Here is a 14,738-nt window from a genome sequence, read left to right on the forward strand (position 1 = left end):
GACCCCTTCCTCCTGTCCCTGCTTGCCACACCCTGGGGAGGCAGCCAGGAAAATGACAGAGGCATTGGGGGGTTTGGTGAGGTGTGCAGGCTCAGACGGAGGACAGGGGAGGTGCCCACGGTCTGGGCCCAGTCTCTGCCTCACTCCTTCCCTGGCCCAACACCGCCTCGTCCGCCGGGCAGGTGCAGGTGAGCCCGCACCACAAGCCATGCCGCCCTGCTTGCGGAGCCTGACCACCTGCAGTAGGTGGGCTCCTGCCAGCGCCCACACACAAGCCTGCCTTTGACGCCCGCAAACCCCTGTGAGGTCACAACTCTTGTGGCCCCACTGACCGAGGGAAAAACTGAGGCTCAAGGGGTCAGTCAAGCTTTCCTCAGCCCCCCAGTCACCAAAGGGATCCCGTCCAAGTCTGCTTCCGGACTACTAGGGGTGAAGTGAGGTGTGGGAGACATGGCCAAGCCAAAGGGCCGCCCTTTCCCTCCCTCCCCCCTCCCTCCATTCCCCCCCTTCCATCCATCCACCATCCTTCCTTCACAAACCCCACTTCAGGATCTCTGTGCTTAGCGAATAAGGAGACTAACTCTGGCGCCTGCCCCCCATCCTCTGCCCGGACCAGGCGGGGTGCTCAGCCAACATTTGATGAGGGCGAGGGCTGGATGCCTGGACCTCAGGTACTGCCAGGTGTGCCTGGGGGATGGACCAGGCCTCCTCGGGCTCCCGGCGGTACAGGAAGACGGTGGCTGGGAGAGGCACAGAGCAGAGAGCGATGCAGATGCCGGAGACGGAGGATGGGTCTGTCCTGGCAACAGCAGGAGCTGAGAGTCAAGACGCTGCTGCTGGTAGCTGCCAGGTCCTCGGGAGACAGCGGCTCGGGCACCCCAGTGACGCCCAGGCGGTCAGAGCCCACGGGCCAGCTCGGGAGCACCAGGCTCAGGTCGCCTGGGGCCTCATGGAACCTGGGCAGTTTCCCCCTCCGGAGAGGACAGTACCAGCCTCCCAACTGTGGTGAGGATTCAGGAATGAGGCCTGTTCTGTGCTGGTGGGGATGGGCTGGTCACCCTCAGGGGGCACAAGGGGTGGGGGCGGCGGGGCCAGGACCTCCGAGACAGAGACCAGCCCATCATGGCCAGGGGGCTGCAGCTGGAGGCTGGCACCCGCTGCCCCTGCCCGCTGGGGGGTGTGGACCAGTGGGCCCAGGAGTCGACCTGGAGAAGGTGTACACCACCCCAGGATGGGGTGGTGCTGGGTGCAGTCCTGTGACCTGCAGCAGGAAGCCCCGAGGGAAGGGGTCGAGGGCACGGCAGGTCCTTCCATCTGGAGTCCGGTCCCTGCTCTGGGCAGCCCGGGCTCTCCTGCCCGGCTGGGGTGGGCTCCTCTCCCGGTTAGCACCGCACCCCTGGCTCCCAGCCCAAGGCCACGCTGGGAGCTCGCTACCGTGTTCCTTTGCCATACCTGTGTTTAACGCCTGTGTCTGCCCTAGTCCACGGGGTTGAGCAGAGTCGGACATGACTTAGCATGACTGAGTGTGCACACCTGCTGACCGTAGACCATGGACTGCACCAGGACGCCAGCCACACTGGCCGGCTGGCCTCGTCTTCTCCAGCCGTGCGTTCACCGGGCCTGGACTCAGTCCTGGGTGCTGTTTCAGGTGCTGAGAAGACTTTGGAGAGTGGGCAGAAAACACACTGATGACCCACAAATAAGAGAAGCAGGCTGGAAAGCTGGGGCGACTGCAGCCACAGAGATCAGAAGCCTAAAGCCCCTGGTGGGCTCTCAGGATGCAGCCCAGGACCCTCAGCAAGGTCGAGTGCTCCGAAGAGTTCAGGGCGTGGGTGGCGGAGGGCAGAGGAGCAAAAGCTGCCCAGGACCCCAGACCTCATGACCACCCAGCCCAGCGGTCACAGACATGGAGTGCGGGGCTGTGGGTGTGGGGCGGAGCCAGACACAAGGGGCACGGGCCCCCTCTCCAGATCGGGGAGCCAAGGGGCATTGGGGCAGTGGGGCCCGTGATAGTCAGAAGGCTCTGCAACCCAGAGGTTCTCTTACCAGCAGCACACCTTTTTTTTTTTCCTTTGGCCACACCACGAGGCTTGTGGGATCTTTGTTCTCCTGACCCGGGATTCAATCTGTGCCCCCTGCGGTGGAAGCACACCAGAGTCCCAACCACTGGACCATGAGGGAATTCCCAGCCTGCCTCTTTAAAACACTTGTAAACCAATGTCCTCCTTGCGCTGTGTTAGTTGCTCAGTCGTGTCCGACTCTTTGCGACCCCAGGGACTGCAGCCCACCAGGCTTCTCTGTCCATGGGATTCTCCAGGCAAGAACACTGGAGTGGGCTGCCACTCCCTCCTCCAGAAGATCTTCCCAACCCAGGGATCGAACCCTGATCTCCTTCATTGCAGGCAGACTCTTTACCAGTTGAGCCACAGGGGGAAGTCCTCCTTACAGCCTGACAGGTGACATGAGTGACTGTCCGGTCAGCTCTGGCATATCCTTCCCACCCTACAGTATTTTCCAGGACCCCCAAAGCCCGAGGGAACTGCCTTTGAAAACTACCTATATAATCCATCCCTTTTATGTTTTAGGCAAGAAAGCCACACCCAAGGAAAGCCGTCGGGCTCCCAAGCTCAGAGTCCGCGGGTGTCTGCAGGTCGCTGGACAATCACTGCGCGGCTTGGATGGAGCAGACAGATGAGCTGTTTGCTCAGCCCTCCGCTGTGCTCTTCCATGCCCCTCGGGTGGCGGGCACAGGCAGTGACAGGATGGTGCCGTGGGGCTCCCAGGAACTTGAGCTGCGGTCCTGCTCCTTGGCAGCAGCCTGCCTTCCTGCCCTGTTGACCCCACTCCTGGAGGCTGCGGCAGGACGGCCAGGCTGCCGAGCCCCTCCCAGAGCCCTGAGCTGACTGTCCGGCTTTGCCCCAGCTGCCCACGTGCCCAGGCAAGCCACCCGCTTCCGCTGAGCCTCGGGGCCTCAGCCTCTGTCCCAGGCAAGCCACCCGCTTCCGCTGAGCCTCGGGGCCTCAGCCTCTGTCCAACAGAGCTGTGCTGGGGGGTCCCCTGAAGACTTGTTCCCTGCGGCTCCAGGACCACCGGGACCACTCCCATGTCTCACCTCCCCCTTCCCCCCATGCACCTCTCCTCTCACAGGACCCCTGGAGCCAAAAGTCCCTGTGTTCTGGGTACTCGCCCCTGCCCAGTGGCATCTCCCATGGTACCTTAGCGTTCACGGGAACCCAGGATAAAAACCTAGAGTATCAGGAATTCCCTGGAGGTCCAGTGGTTGAGATTCCAGGCTTTCACTGCTGACAGCCTGGGCTTGATCCCTGGTTGGGGGACTAAGATTCCACACGTCTCACAGCACAGCCCAGAAGACAAAAAACAAGCACATACCAGGGGAAAGGAAAAAGGAAAACACGAGTGCAGCAGAAAGGGCGGAGGCGTCTCTGAGCCTCAGCTTGCCCACCTGCAAGAGGGGGCCAAGGTTGTCTGCCCACCTACCTGGGGAAAGCCTGTGTGAGTGAGAGGGCTGCCTGTCTATCTGTCCTGCACCAGGAGCAACCCAGGAAGGTCGGTCACCCAGGAGAGGTTGATGGGGGAAGGGGAACTTCACTCCGAGGGTCCTGTGGGGGACTCGTGGCTAGACAGCCGTGCTCCAAGCAGAGAGTCTGAGCTGTAAAGGCCCCAGGTGCTGCCCGGGCCAGGCCTGTGCCACACCCTGAGGAGCAGCGGGGTCAGTCATGGGTCATTAAAGACTGGATGCAAACACTGGGACCAGAAGTCCAGCTGAGTCCCCCAGGAGTCATGTGGTGCCAGGGCAAGCAGGGCAGGGCAGAGCCGGATGGAAGTAAGGTTCCTGAGCTTCCAGCCACACGGTCGGCAGGGCTAGAAGCAGCCCAGTGTGTGTGTGTGTGCCTGCACGTGCATAGGTGTACATGTGTGTGTCTGAGTGTGCAGGGTGTGTGTGTTCCACAGCTCAGGATTCCACCAGCACCTCTGTAGTGGCCTGAGCCTCACTCCTGGCCCGGCCTGAGGCCCCCGCCCAGGGCCCAGCGTGCAGCCTGGAGCCTGGGGTTGTCGCCCCTGCTGCCAGGTGGTACCTGAATGGGGGGCCAGGCAGGCCAGGTGGCCGGGGAGGCCGTGCCCTTTGTCCCCTGCCTGCCTGGCCCCGGGTCCCTCTCCCTCCTTTCTGCGGAGGGACTTTAACTTACCCCTCCTCTCAGCCCACTCTGGGCAGGGACAGGTGTACCAGACACGTATCTGCTCCAAAAGGAGAGGCCCTGGGTGGTATGATCAGAGCTGCAGAGTCCCGGGTTGCCCAAGCCCAGCCTGGAGTCAGGGAGGGTTTCCTGGAGGAGGAACTGCTCAGCAGAGGCCGAAGGATAAGATAAGGTTAGTGGTGAGTGGACAAAACCAGGGGTTGTGTGGGGCCCACTAACCAGCCTACTGCCTTGAGCAGAATTCTGAATCCAATGGGACTGAGACCGCTCGTATATCGAATGCCTGGTTTAAATAACCCCAGTGGACCAGCGGTTAGGACTTGGAGCTCTCACCGCCAAGGGCACGGGTCCAATCCCTGGTGGGGAAAGTAAGATTCCATGAGCTGCGTGGGGTGGCCAAAAAGACAAACAAGAAGCAGAAGCAGAAAATAACACATGGCAAGCACCAGCGCCGAGCACAGAATGTGTCGTTTCTGTGTTGACCCCAACACGCTGCAGCCCGGAGGCCTCTGAGCCAGGCCACCTCTTCAGACCCCGGGAAGAAGCCTGTGAAAGTCCCAGCCAAGCCTGGATGGGGAGACTGGAGCGTACACAGACCTTGGTGCGCCTCCTACTACACACCCAGCCCTGGGTCCTGGGCCGACAGGGGCCCTGACCCTGCAAGGCTGATGCTAGCAATACACCCTGGAAGAGAACCAGCCATACTCCCTCAGCCAAGAAGTGGCGGAGCCTGGATGGATGCCCAGGTCTCTGAGGCATCTGTCCATCTGCCCCGAGGCATCTGGGTGAGCCCCAGGAAGCTCAGAAGGCCCCTGGGCTGGCTCCACCCTGGCACCCTGCCAGCCTCAGCCAAATACCTGCCTTGCAGGCCTGTTTCCCAATCTAGGACTGAAATGAGCCAGGGAGCTTGCTCTGGGCACTGTGTAGTGTCACTTCCTTGAAACCTTAGAAACAGAGGAAATGAGTGCTCAGAGAGGTCAAGAACTCTGGGCGGTCACACAGCGTGGCAGCGAGCTGCATAATGCACCCATTTTATAGTTGAGAACACAGGAGCAGGTCAAAAAGCTGAAGGAACATTTGACTCCAAAGGCCCACAGCCCTAAGCATCTGATGCACTGCCCCACGGAGAGCCAAGGAGAGTTCTCCGGCCGTGTCGTCTCCAGGGAGGCGGTGTGGGGAGCAGCAGGGCCCACAAGAGCCCTGGGTTTTTCTTTTTGGAAAAGCTGGGCACTCCTGAGCCAGACCCAAGGGCAGGCCTGGCCCTCAGGGTAGCTGCATTCTTCACCTCCTCCCCTGCCCCTCCACCGCCTCTGCGTTCCACTTGACTCTCTCCTTCTGTGGATGTGAAACGTGAGGCTCCCGGAGAGGAGGCCTGGGGAGGAGGCCTGGGAAGGGGTCCTCCCAGCTGCGACCTTGAGGTCAGTCAGACGGCAACAGAGTGCCCGTGGAAACTGGAGGCGGAATTTTGCAGGTTTGAATCCCCACTCGTTGCTTCTCTGGGCTTCACTGGTGGCTCAGATGATAAAGAACCCATCTTCAGTGCAGGAGACCTGGGTTCGATCCCTGGGTTGGGAAGATCCCCTAGAGAAGGGTAAGGCTACCCACTCCAGTATTCTTGCCTGGAGAATCCCCATGGACAGAGGAGCCTGGCAAGCTACAGTCTGTGGGTTCACAAAGAGTCAGACACAAGTAAGTGACTAACACTTTCACTTTCAGTTATTTCTGGGCCTTGTGACTGTCAGGAGGTCCCTCTCTCACAGAGCGGTCTCCAGGGGTGGTTGTGAAAATGAACCAGGAAATCACAGTTCAGGGCTCTGGAAGGAACCCTTCTGCCCTGTCTCGGCTGGCACCATGCCCAGGCCACGAGCTCGAGGCTTCTCTGTAAAATGGGCTTAGGAGGTTTAAACAGACAATGCACGCAAGTCCTGGGAGGGGTGCTTGGAAGGGTAGGAGCAGTGCGGTGCAGGAGCCAGACACACCCTCCCCTAGGTGAGCCCAGGGCACACCCCCAAGTTCAAACACATCCTGTTGTGATTTCCAGTCCCTGTGTGTATCTGTGTGTGTGCACGCTAAATTACTTCAGTTGTGTCCAGTTCTTTGTGACCCGATGGACCGTAGCCTGCCAGGCTCCTCTGTCCACGGCATTCTCTCGGCAAGGATACTGGAGCGGGTCACCATGCCATCGTACAGCGGATCTTCCCAACCCAGGGGTTGAACATGCGTCTCTTGCATCTCCTGCATTGGCAGCCGGGTTCTTCACCACTAGGGCCACCTGGTAAGTCCTTCCAGTACCCACACCACCCAAATCCTCGGCAGGGCCAGGCAGGGTCGGCTCACACCCACCGATGATTTTCATGCCACAGCAAGCCCCCTTTCTCCAGGCCCAGACAAGTGGCTCGGGACTCCGCCGGGGTTCTTTGGCCTCAAAGGTATCACCCAGGAAGACGATGGTAAGGGACGTGGCACCAGGACCGGGCAGAGACATGGGGCCAGACAGACGCCTGGGCATCGCCAGATGGACACGGGCGGCGTTCAGCCCCGGGGGTCCGGAGCCCAGCGCGCGCATAAGCAGCGGAGAGAGGAGCGCAGGCCGCGCGCCCACCGCAGGAGGTGGGAGAGCGCGCCCAGGGGCGGAAGGGGCGCGCGAGGACCCTCGGGCACCGGAAGGGGTGCTCAGGGCGGTTGGCCGCGGCCCGGGGCGGCGGCGGCCGTTGGCGAGAGGCGGCCCGGGCCAGACGAGGTCGGCTGTCTGGCCCGGCCGCGGCCACCATGACCAAGGACTCGCCCAGCCCTGCGGACGGCGGCCGCGCAGCCTCCCAGAAGCCGGCGAATCCGGGCCCGGCGGCGGCGGCGGCGCTGGAGGAGCAGCGGCGGGAGCTGGAGAAGCTGCGGGCGGAGCTGGAGGCGGAGCGGGCGCGCGGGCGGGAGGAGCGGCGGCGCTTCTCGGCCGGGGCGCGGCAGCTGCGACAGGAGGCGGAGCGAGAGCGGCAGCAGCTGGCGGACCACCTGCGCTCCCAGTGGGAGGCGCAGCGAAGCCGGGAGCTGCGGCAGCTGCGGGAGGACGTGCTGCGGGAGCGCGAGGCCGAGATCCGGCAGCTGCTTCGCTGGAAGGAGGCCGAGATGCGGCAGCTGCAGCAGGTGCTGCGCCGGGAGCGCGACGGCGTGGCGCGCCAGGCCCGGGAGCTGCAGCGCCAGCTGGCCGAGGAGCTGCTTAGCCGCGGCTACGGCGGCGGCCGCGCGCGGCCGCCCGACGACGCGGGCGCGCGGTGCCGGTGCCGCCTGCAGGAGGTCCTGGCTCAGCTGCGCTGGGAGACGCACGGAGAGCAGGCCTCGCGCATCCGCCACCTGCAGGCCGCGCTCGACGTGGAGCGCCGGCTGTTTCTCAAGTACATCCTGGAGCACTTTCACTGGAACCCCGCCCTGCCCAGCGCCCCCGACCCCCCTCTTCCATTGGGAAAGCCGCCCCGCGAGGCCGCCACCAAGGCCGCACGCGGACTCGGAGCCCGGGACAGCCTCAGCGCGGGCGTCCGCGCGCGCTCCCGCTCCCTCGATCGGGTTCCCGCGGCGCGCGCCCGCTCCCCCGACAGCCCGCTCCCGGCGCGCGCCCGCTCGCTCGACTCCCTGGCGCCGGAGGGTCCCCGCCCCTCGCTTGACGGCAGCCCGAGTCACCCCAGGGCCCCCGAGTCGTCCTCGCCAGACGCTTCCCTCTCGGGCTCCCTGAGACCCCTGCCGCCGCCGCCGCCGCCACCATCGGAGCGCCAGACACCTAGCAACCTGCGAGAGGGGGAAGAGGCGGGGAGCCGGCCCCGCGAAGCCCCGAGCCCCCCACCGCCCGGCCCGGACCATCGCGAGCTGCTGAGGCGGAACTCGGAGCTGTCGGAGGCGCTGCAGGAGCTGGCGCGTCGCTGCTCCAGCCTCCGCGAGGAGAACCTACGGCTGCGGCGCTTGGGCCTCCCCGACGAGGCGGACGAGAAAGCAAAGCAGCTCAAGGGGAAGCGCGCCGAGCTGACCGGTCTCGCTCGGCGCCTGGAGGACCGGGCCCGCAAGCTGCAGGAGGCCAATCTGCGGGCCGTGAGCGCGCCGGTGCCCGGAGAGAGCCTCGCGGGCCTGGAGCTTTGCCAGGCCTTGGCCCTCCAGCGTGCACGGGGCCTGTCCGAGCAGGCGAGCGCGCTTCTGGCCAAGGACAAGCAGATCGAAGAACTGAGGCAAGAGTGCCACCTGCTGCAGGCGCGCGTCGCCTCGGGCCTCGGCCCGCTACTCGGAGAGGGCGCCGCCAGCGCCCAGTGGCTCAGCATCGGCGATCTGGACCGGCTGCAGCGCGAGTCCCAGCGGGAGGTGCTGCGCCTGCAATGGCAGTTGACGCTGCAGCAGGCCGCCGGCGGCGCCCGCGCGGGGGCGGGAGGCCAGAGCGCGTCCCGCGAGGCGGCGCGGCGCCAAGTGCAGGCGCTGGAGCGCCAGCTGAGCGCGCGGCGGCAGGAGTGCGAGGAGCTGGGCGCGCAGGTGGCGGCGGCGCATCGGCGGGGCCAGGAGGCCGAGGCGCAACTGCAGGTGGCGCTCCGCGAGGGCGCCTGGCTGGCCAAGGAGAACGCGCGGCTGCAGGCTCAGGCGGACTGGACGCGGAAGGTCGCGGCGGAGAACGAGGACGTGCGCGGGCAGCTGGGCCGCGCGTGCCGGCAGCGCGACGCCGCCGGCCTGCTGGCTGAACAGCTGCTGCAGCAGGTGGCGCAGAGGCAGGACTGGCAGCAGCAGCTGCAGCGCGACCTGCAGAAGGTCCTGTGTGATCTCCAGGCTGCCCAGGACGAGATCTGGACGCTGCAGGGTCAGCCTGGCCACCCACCCAGGGACGACCCGGGGACCGAGCTGCAGCCAGGGCCTGCGAACCCGGCGTCCCCTCCGCCCAGCGGAGACAAACAGGGGAGGAAGGAAGACCTCCTGCTGGAAAACCCAGCTGCCCTTGGGGAGCCAGCCCGGGGCCCCCAAGCTCCAGACTCCCGCAGCCAGCCTCTGGACTCCAGGCCCCAGCCCCAGAGAACCGGCTCCCAGTCGAATTCCTCCTCAGAGGTGGAGTCCACGTGGGCCACAGTGCCCTCCTGCCCTACTCTGGATGCCGACACAGCCAGCGAGGCTGAGGACCTGGAGCCGGACAGCCTGCCCTCGACCCTGGAGGCGGGGGGCTTGGAGGTCTCCGTGGCCACCCCCAAGCTCAAAATCTTCCTGGCTCGGTACAGCTACAACCCATTTGAGGGGCCCAACGAGCACCCTGAGAGTGAGCTGCCGCTCACGCCTGGGGCCCACGTGTACGTCTTCGGCGACATGGACAAGGACGGCTTCTATGAAGGGGAGCTTGAGGACGGCAGGCGGGGGCTGGTGCCTTCCAACCTGGTGGAGCAGATCCCCGACGGCGACATCTGGGGCTGCTTGCCCAGTGAGTCCCCAGACCGAGGCCCCACTCGGCTCCCGGCGGCTGGGCAGGGCCAAGCTTGGAAGGATGACCCCAGTCCCGGCTTCTTACCTGGGCAAGCCCAGACGGCAGTGAACAGAGAGCCGTGCCCAGTGGCGAGGGTGGGCTCTAGGATGGAAGTGGCAACAGAGGTCTCAGACACCACGATGGAAGCCAGCCGGCCGGGCGCCCAGGAGAGCAGGGACAGGCGGGGGTCCTCCAACTCTCCTCCGGGGACCATCAGGATCCCTCACACGGCCTGCGTGCACCTCCAGCTGCTGAGTGTCGCGGCCACGTCGGCCGAGGTCGCCTGGGTGGGTGGCAGCCACCCTCACACGGTGTACCTGGACAACCGGGAGCGTGCCCTGACCCCCATGGGCGTGAATGGCTACACCTTCCGCCACCTGCAGCCTGGCACGAGGCACCAGGCCCGGGTAGAGGTGCATCCCCCCTGCGACTCGCAGCAGGCCTGCCAAGAGGTGTCCTCCACCGTCACCTTCGAGACACCCTTGGCGGGGCCCCCCCACCCTCCGCTGGACGTGCTGGTGGAGCGCCACGCCTCACCGGGCCTCCTGGTGGTCAGCTGGCTCCCCGTGACCATCGACCCAGCTGGGTCCTCCAACGGAGTCCCGGTCACCGGGTACGCCGTGTATGCTGACGGGCTCAAGGTGGCGGAAGTGGCCGAGGCCACCGCGGGGAGCACGCTGCTGGAACTCTCCCAGCTCCCGCGGCCCGCGACGTGCCAGAAGATCTCAGTGAGAACCATGTCGCTCTGCGGCGAGTCCCTGGATTCCGTGCCCGCCCAGATCCCTCACGATTGCGTCACGTGTCTCCACTGGCCAGAGATGTCGCCCTTCAGCTACACCTGGGAACACCCGTCTGCTGTCAGCGGGAGCTTCCCCATCTGCCCTCGGAGGCTGGGTCCGGCATCCCTGAGTGCCAAGGCCCGCCCTCGTGCCCCCCGAAGCTGCGGGGAGCCCCGGGCCAAGTGTCGCGAAGCATTCCCTGAAGAACCCCCAAGGAGGTGGTCCCCGGAGACCAGACTGATTTCAGAAGGAGAAGGTCCCAGTGCAGGCTCAAGCAGCCAAGCCCAGGGGCCCGCGGAAGCCCGGAAGCCCTCCAGAAAGGACCAGCTCTTTGAGAAGCGTCCCCAGAACCACAGGCCACCTCTGCTCCGGGGCCAGCCCGGCGGGGAAGGGACCCAGGATCGGTGGGTGCTCACCAGCCCAAACCCTGCTCCGGGAGTCCTCCGTCTGTCCCCTGAGCCTGCGCCTGGCAACGAGCCGTGCCAGGAGAAGGCCACCTTTGGGAAAGTCCTCAGACAAAAGGCAGACGCCATCACGTCCATTCCTCCCAAGCCGGGCGGCAGCCAACAATCCGCGTCTGACTTCTGCGGCACTCGGCAGGAGGATGCGTGGGGTGCAGAGGGGCGAGAGCGAAGACCGGCACTCCATGGCCCGAGCACACGTGGTCAGGCTCTGGGGGCTGGGGCCGTGGGCCGGCTCCAGGGGCCTGGCTCGGCGCCCTGTCCTGCCCGGTCCAGCAAGGCCCTCGGGACACCCAGGGGTGCCACCCCGCCGCCGGGGACAAGCGTGGGTCCTCTGGCTGGGATCTTTGTGACCCTCCCTGATTACGAGCCCCCGGCCGTGTCCACCACCCCCGAGGCTGCAGGGGGCGAGCTGGCCCTCCGGAAAGGGCGGCCACGGAGAGCGGGGCGCTCTCAGGACCCCCATAGCTTCTGTCACAGTGAATGCAGTGGGCTGGTGGGCAGCATCGCCGGTCACCTGGTGGCCGAGGTGGATGCGGGCAGGGAGTGGACTGATGGCCGTGGCAGGTGGCATTTGCCGGGGCACCTGGATGACTTCGGGGGGCTCGCTGGCCCTCAGGGCTCCTCTCCCCTGCCCCAGGGGAGCCCCGGAAGGACCTCCTCCTCACTCTGGACTCCAAAGACCATGGTGGCAGCTCTGGACTATGACCCGGGGGACTGGCTGGCAGGGGGCCCTGTGAAGGGCCAGCTGTCACTGAGGGCAGGGGATGTGGTCACGGTCCACGGACCCGTGGATGACAAGGGCTTCTACTACGGGGAATTGGGCGGCCACAGAGGCCTGGTCCCCGCCCACCTGCTGGACTACACGTCCCTCCAGGAGTGAGCACAGCACCCCGCCAAGGTGGTGGCTCCTGCCGCCTGTGCCCCACCTGGGCACCCACTGCCAGGGCCTCCTCACTTCGCGTGAGGCACCTGCTCCACACGCTGCTGCTCTGAACCCTCTGCCACCCCAGGCCTCAAAGGCAGCGAGGCCTATGTCTGAATGGAGCCATTTCTAGAAAGAACAAGCTGCTTCCGAGAGGCTGGTGGGCTGGTGATTGCAGGTGTCTGGGCTATCCGGTCTGGTCCATCCATGTCTGGCCCTTTCTCAGCTCCATCCTCAGGACCCGTTTCCTTTGGGAGTTTAGCTTCTCTCAGCTGTTGCCTTGTATGAAAGTCTAAAGAAAAGCCTGCCTCTTTAAAAAAGAAAAAAGTGACCAGAATGTTACTTTTCTATCTTCTGTTCAAATCCTTATTAAAAGGGCATAGAAACAAAGAAAAGAGAATTTTAGGAGTGAAGGCACAACCAAGGAGGCCAGCCCAGCCCCGCTCCCTCCCTGCCTGTCCCGGGGCCCTGGAGGGCTGCAGACATTTCCCCCGGGGGGAGGGTGGGGGAGAAGACCCTTTGGTGGGGGGTCAGCTCAGCCCTGGTCCCCACTGCAGTCAGAAGGGCACCGCCTCCGTGGGGGCAGAAGGGAGCAGCTGGATGCAGCTCGTTAAGGAGGGTAGGAGCCACGGGCAGGCTCTCGGGGGAGCTGGTGACTCAGGTCCGGAGGGTGCTGTCGCGCCGTCTCCGGGGCTGAGATGGGAACAGGGAGGGACAGGCCTGCGCGCCTCGCAGTGACCCACCCACCGTGTCCTCAGAGAGCGCGGGGAGCGGCCTGGGCGCCTCGTGGTGCACACACACACTCACCCGGCGTGAGCGGAAGCTCCGAGTCTCAGCCAGGGAGGAACCTGTCCCGAGCGCTATGCCCCCTGCCAGCTGCCCACACAGACACCAGCTTTCCAGTGAGAAGGCCAGCTCAGAGGCTCCTTGGCTAGTGAAATACCCATACCATACACTTTACCATCTCAGCCATTTTCGAGTGTACAGTTCAGCCGTGCTAAGAACGTTCACGGTGTTGAGCAACCAGTCTCCAGGACATCTCTCCTTGCCAAACTGAAACTCTACCCCCCGTTACACAACATCCCCCTGTCCCCTCCCTCAGCCCTTGATGACCTCTAATCTTTCTGACTGGATGACTTTGACTCCTCTAGGGACACCGTGTCAGTGGACTTGGACCAGAAATCCGGGCTTTGCTGTCTGGCTTACCTCCCTGGGCACAACGTACTTGGGTTTCATCCGAGTGGTAGCAGGTGTCACAGTTCCATTCCTCCTTAAGGTTGAATTATCGTCCACTGAATGGACCACATTTTGTGCATCCATTCATCCATCAGGGTTGCTCCCCCCTGTTTTGTAAATCACGTGGCTGTGAACATGGGTGTGCAGACATCTCTTGGCTTTCACAATCTTCCACAGTATCATTTCTTTGTGAGCTCACAACCCAGAACAGGACCTGAGGCCCGCCAGAACAAGAGAGCTGCTTGTGCATGAGAGGACTGCGCCTGGGCTCAGGTTGGGGGGCTTGGTGGGCTGCCCACAATCTGAGGGGGCATAGGTATGGTCCCCAGTTGCTGTGAGAGCAACAACAGTTTAGCCAGAGGACAGGAACTTAATCCAGCACCTTCAAAATTAAACACAGTAGCTGTGAATCCGGGCTTCCCTGGCGGCTCAGATGGTAAAGAATCTGCCTGAAATGCAGGAGACCCGGGTTCGATCCCTGGGTAGGGAAGATCCCCTGGAGAAAGGAACGGCAACCCACTCCAGTATCCTGGCCTGGAGAATCCCATGGATGAGGAGCCTGGCGGGCTGCAGTTCACAGGGATCACAGAGAGTCAGACAGGAGTGAGCAACTAACACTTTGAGCTGTCATTCCATGGAAACCTCACAGGTAACCTAGGGAGAATGATACCAGCCCCATTGTCCCATCAACTCTTTTTTAATCTCCTCCCCTGACCATCGCCCAGGGCCTCTCACCGCTCTCCAGTGCTGCGGAAGAGTCCCTGTCCTGGCCAGAAAGTGGCCCCCCGCCCCTCCCTCCAGACCCCCTCCCTCCAGCCCCGCCTCCTTCCAGCCGCCCCTCCCTCCAGCCCCGCCTCCCTCCAGCCCCCCAGCCCCCCTCCCTCCAGCCCCCCAGCCTCAAGCCCCGCCTCCCCAGCCCCCTCCCTTCAGCCCCGCCTCCCTCCAGCCCCGCCTCCCTTCAGCCCCCACCCCTCCCTCCAGCCCCGCCTCCTTCCAGCTGCCCCTCCCTCCAGCCCCGCCCAGCCCCCCTCCCTCCTGCCGCCCCTCCCTCCAGCCCCCCTCCCTCCAGCCCTGCCTTCCCCCAGCCCCCCCTCTCCAGCCCCGCCTCCCTCCAGCCCCCCTCCCTCAGCCCCGCCTCCCTCCCGCCCCGCCTCCCCCAGCCCCCCTCCAGCCGCCCCTCCCTCCAGCCCCCCCAGCCCCCCTCCCTCCAGCCCCGCCTCCCCAGCCCCGCCTCCCTCCAGCCCCGCCTCCCCAGCCCCCTCCCTCCAGGACCGCCTCCCTCCAGCCTCCCCCTCCAGCCGCCCACCCTGCTTTAACTTTTCTGCACCGCCCTCACCCAAGTCTGCTGTCACCCGTGGTTTTTCTCCGGCCACGTCCCACCCCCCCCCCCCCCCCTCTCCCCCCGCACTGGAACGGAAGCCCCGCCAAGGCAAGGACGGCTTCGGTCCTTCATTGCCCGGCGCCTAGTAGGGCCTCAATAGAGGCCTGCGGAAGGCAGGACTAGCAGGGCTCGACCACCCCTGTTTGTCGCTCCCTTGCAGGGCTCCGGGGGCGCTCACACCGGGCACCGGGCCTCCCCGCCCCCCGGAATAACCAGGCAGGGGCCCTGGGCGGCACAGGACACTCTGGCCCTGCTCTCGGGAGCAGAGGCAG

The 14,738-nt window shown here is 64.7% G+C and overlaps 1 protein-coding gene across 1 annotated transcript; it reads left to right on the forward strand.

Annotated features, from left to right (window-relative positions):
• Positions 1-6,986: 6,986 nt before the first annotated feature.
• LOC110140233 (RIMS-binding protein 3A-like) lies at positions 6,987-12,191 on the forward strand. The gene has a single exon (XM_020898548.2). The coding sequence runs from the start codon at positions 6,987-6,989 to the stop codon at positions 11,805-11,807; it is 4,821 nt and encodes a 1,606-aa protein (XP_020754207.2). The 3' UTR covers positions 11,808-12,191.
• The last annotated feature ends 2,547 nt before the right edge of the window (positions 12,192-14,738 follow it).

This window comes from Odocoileus virginianus, chromosome 12, assembly GCF_023699985.2.
Source record: "Odocoileus virginianus isolate 20LAN1187 ecotype Illinois chromosome 12, Ovbor_1.2, whole genome shotgun sequence".
Classification (NCBI taxonomy): domain Eukaryota; kingdom Metazoa; phylum Chordata; class Mammalia; order Artiodactyla; family Cervidae; genus Odocoileus; species Odocoileus virginianus.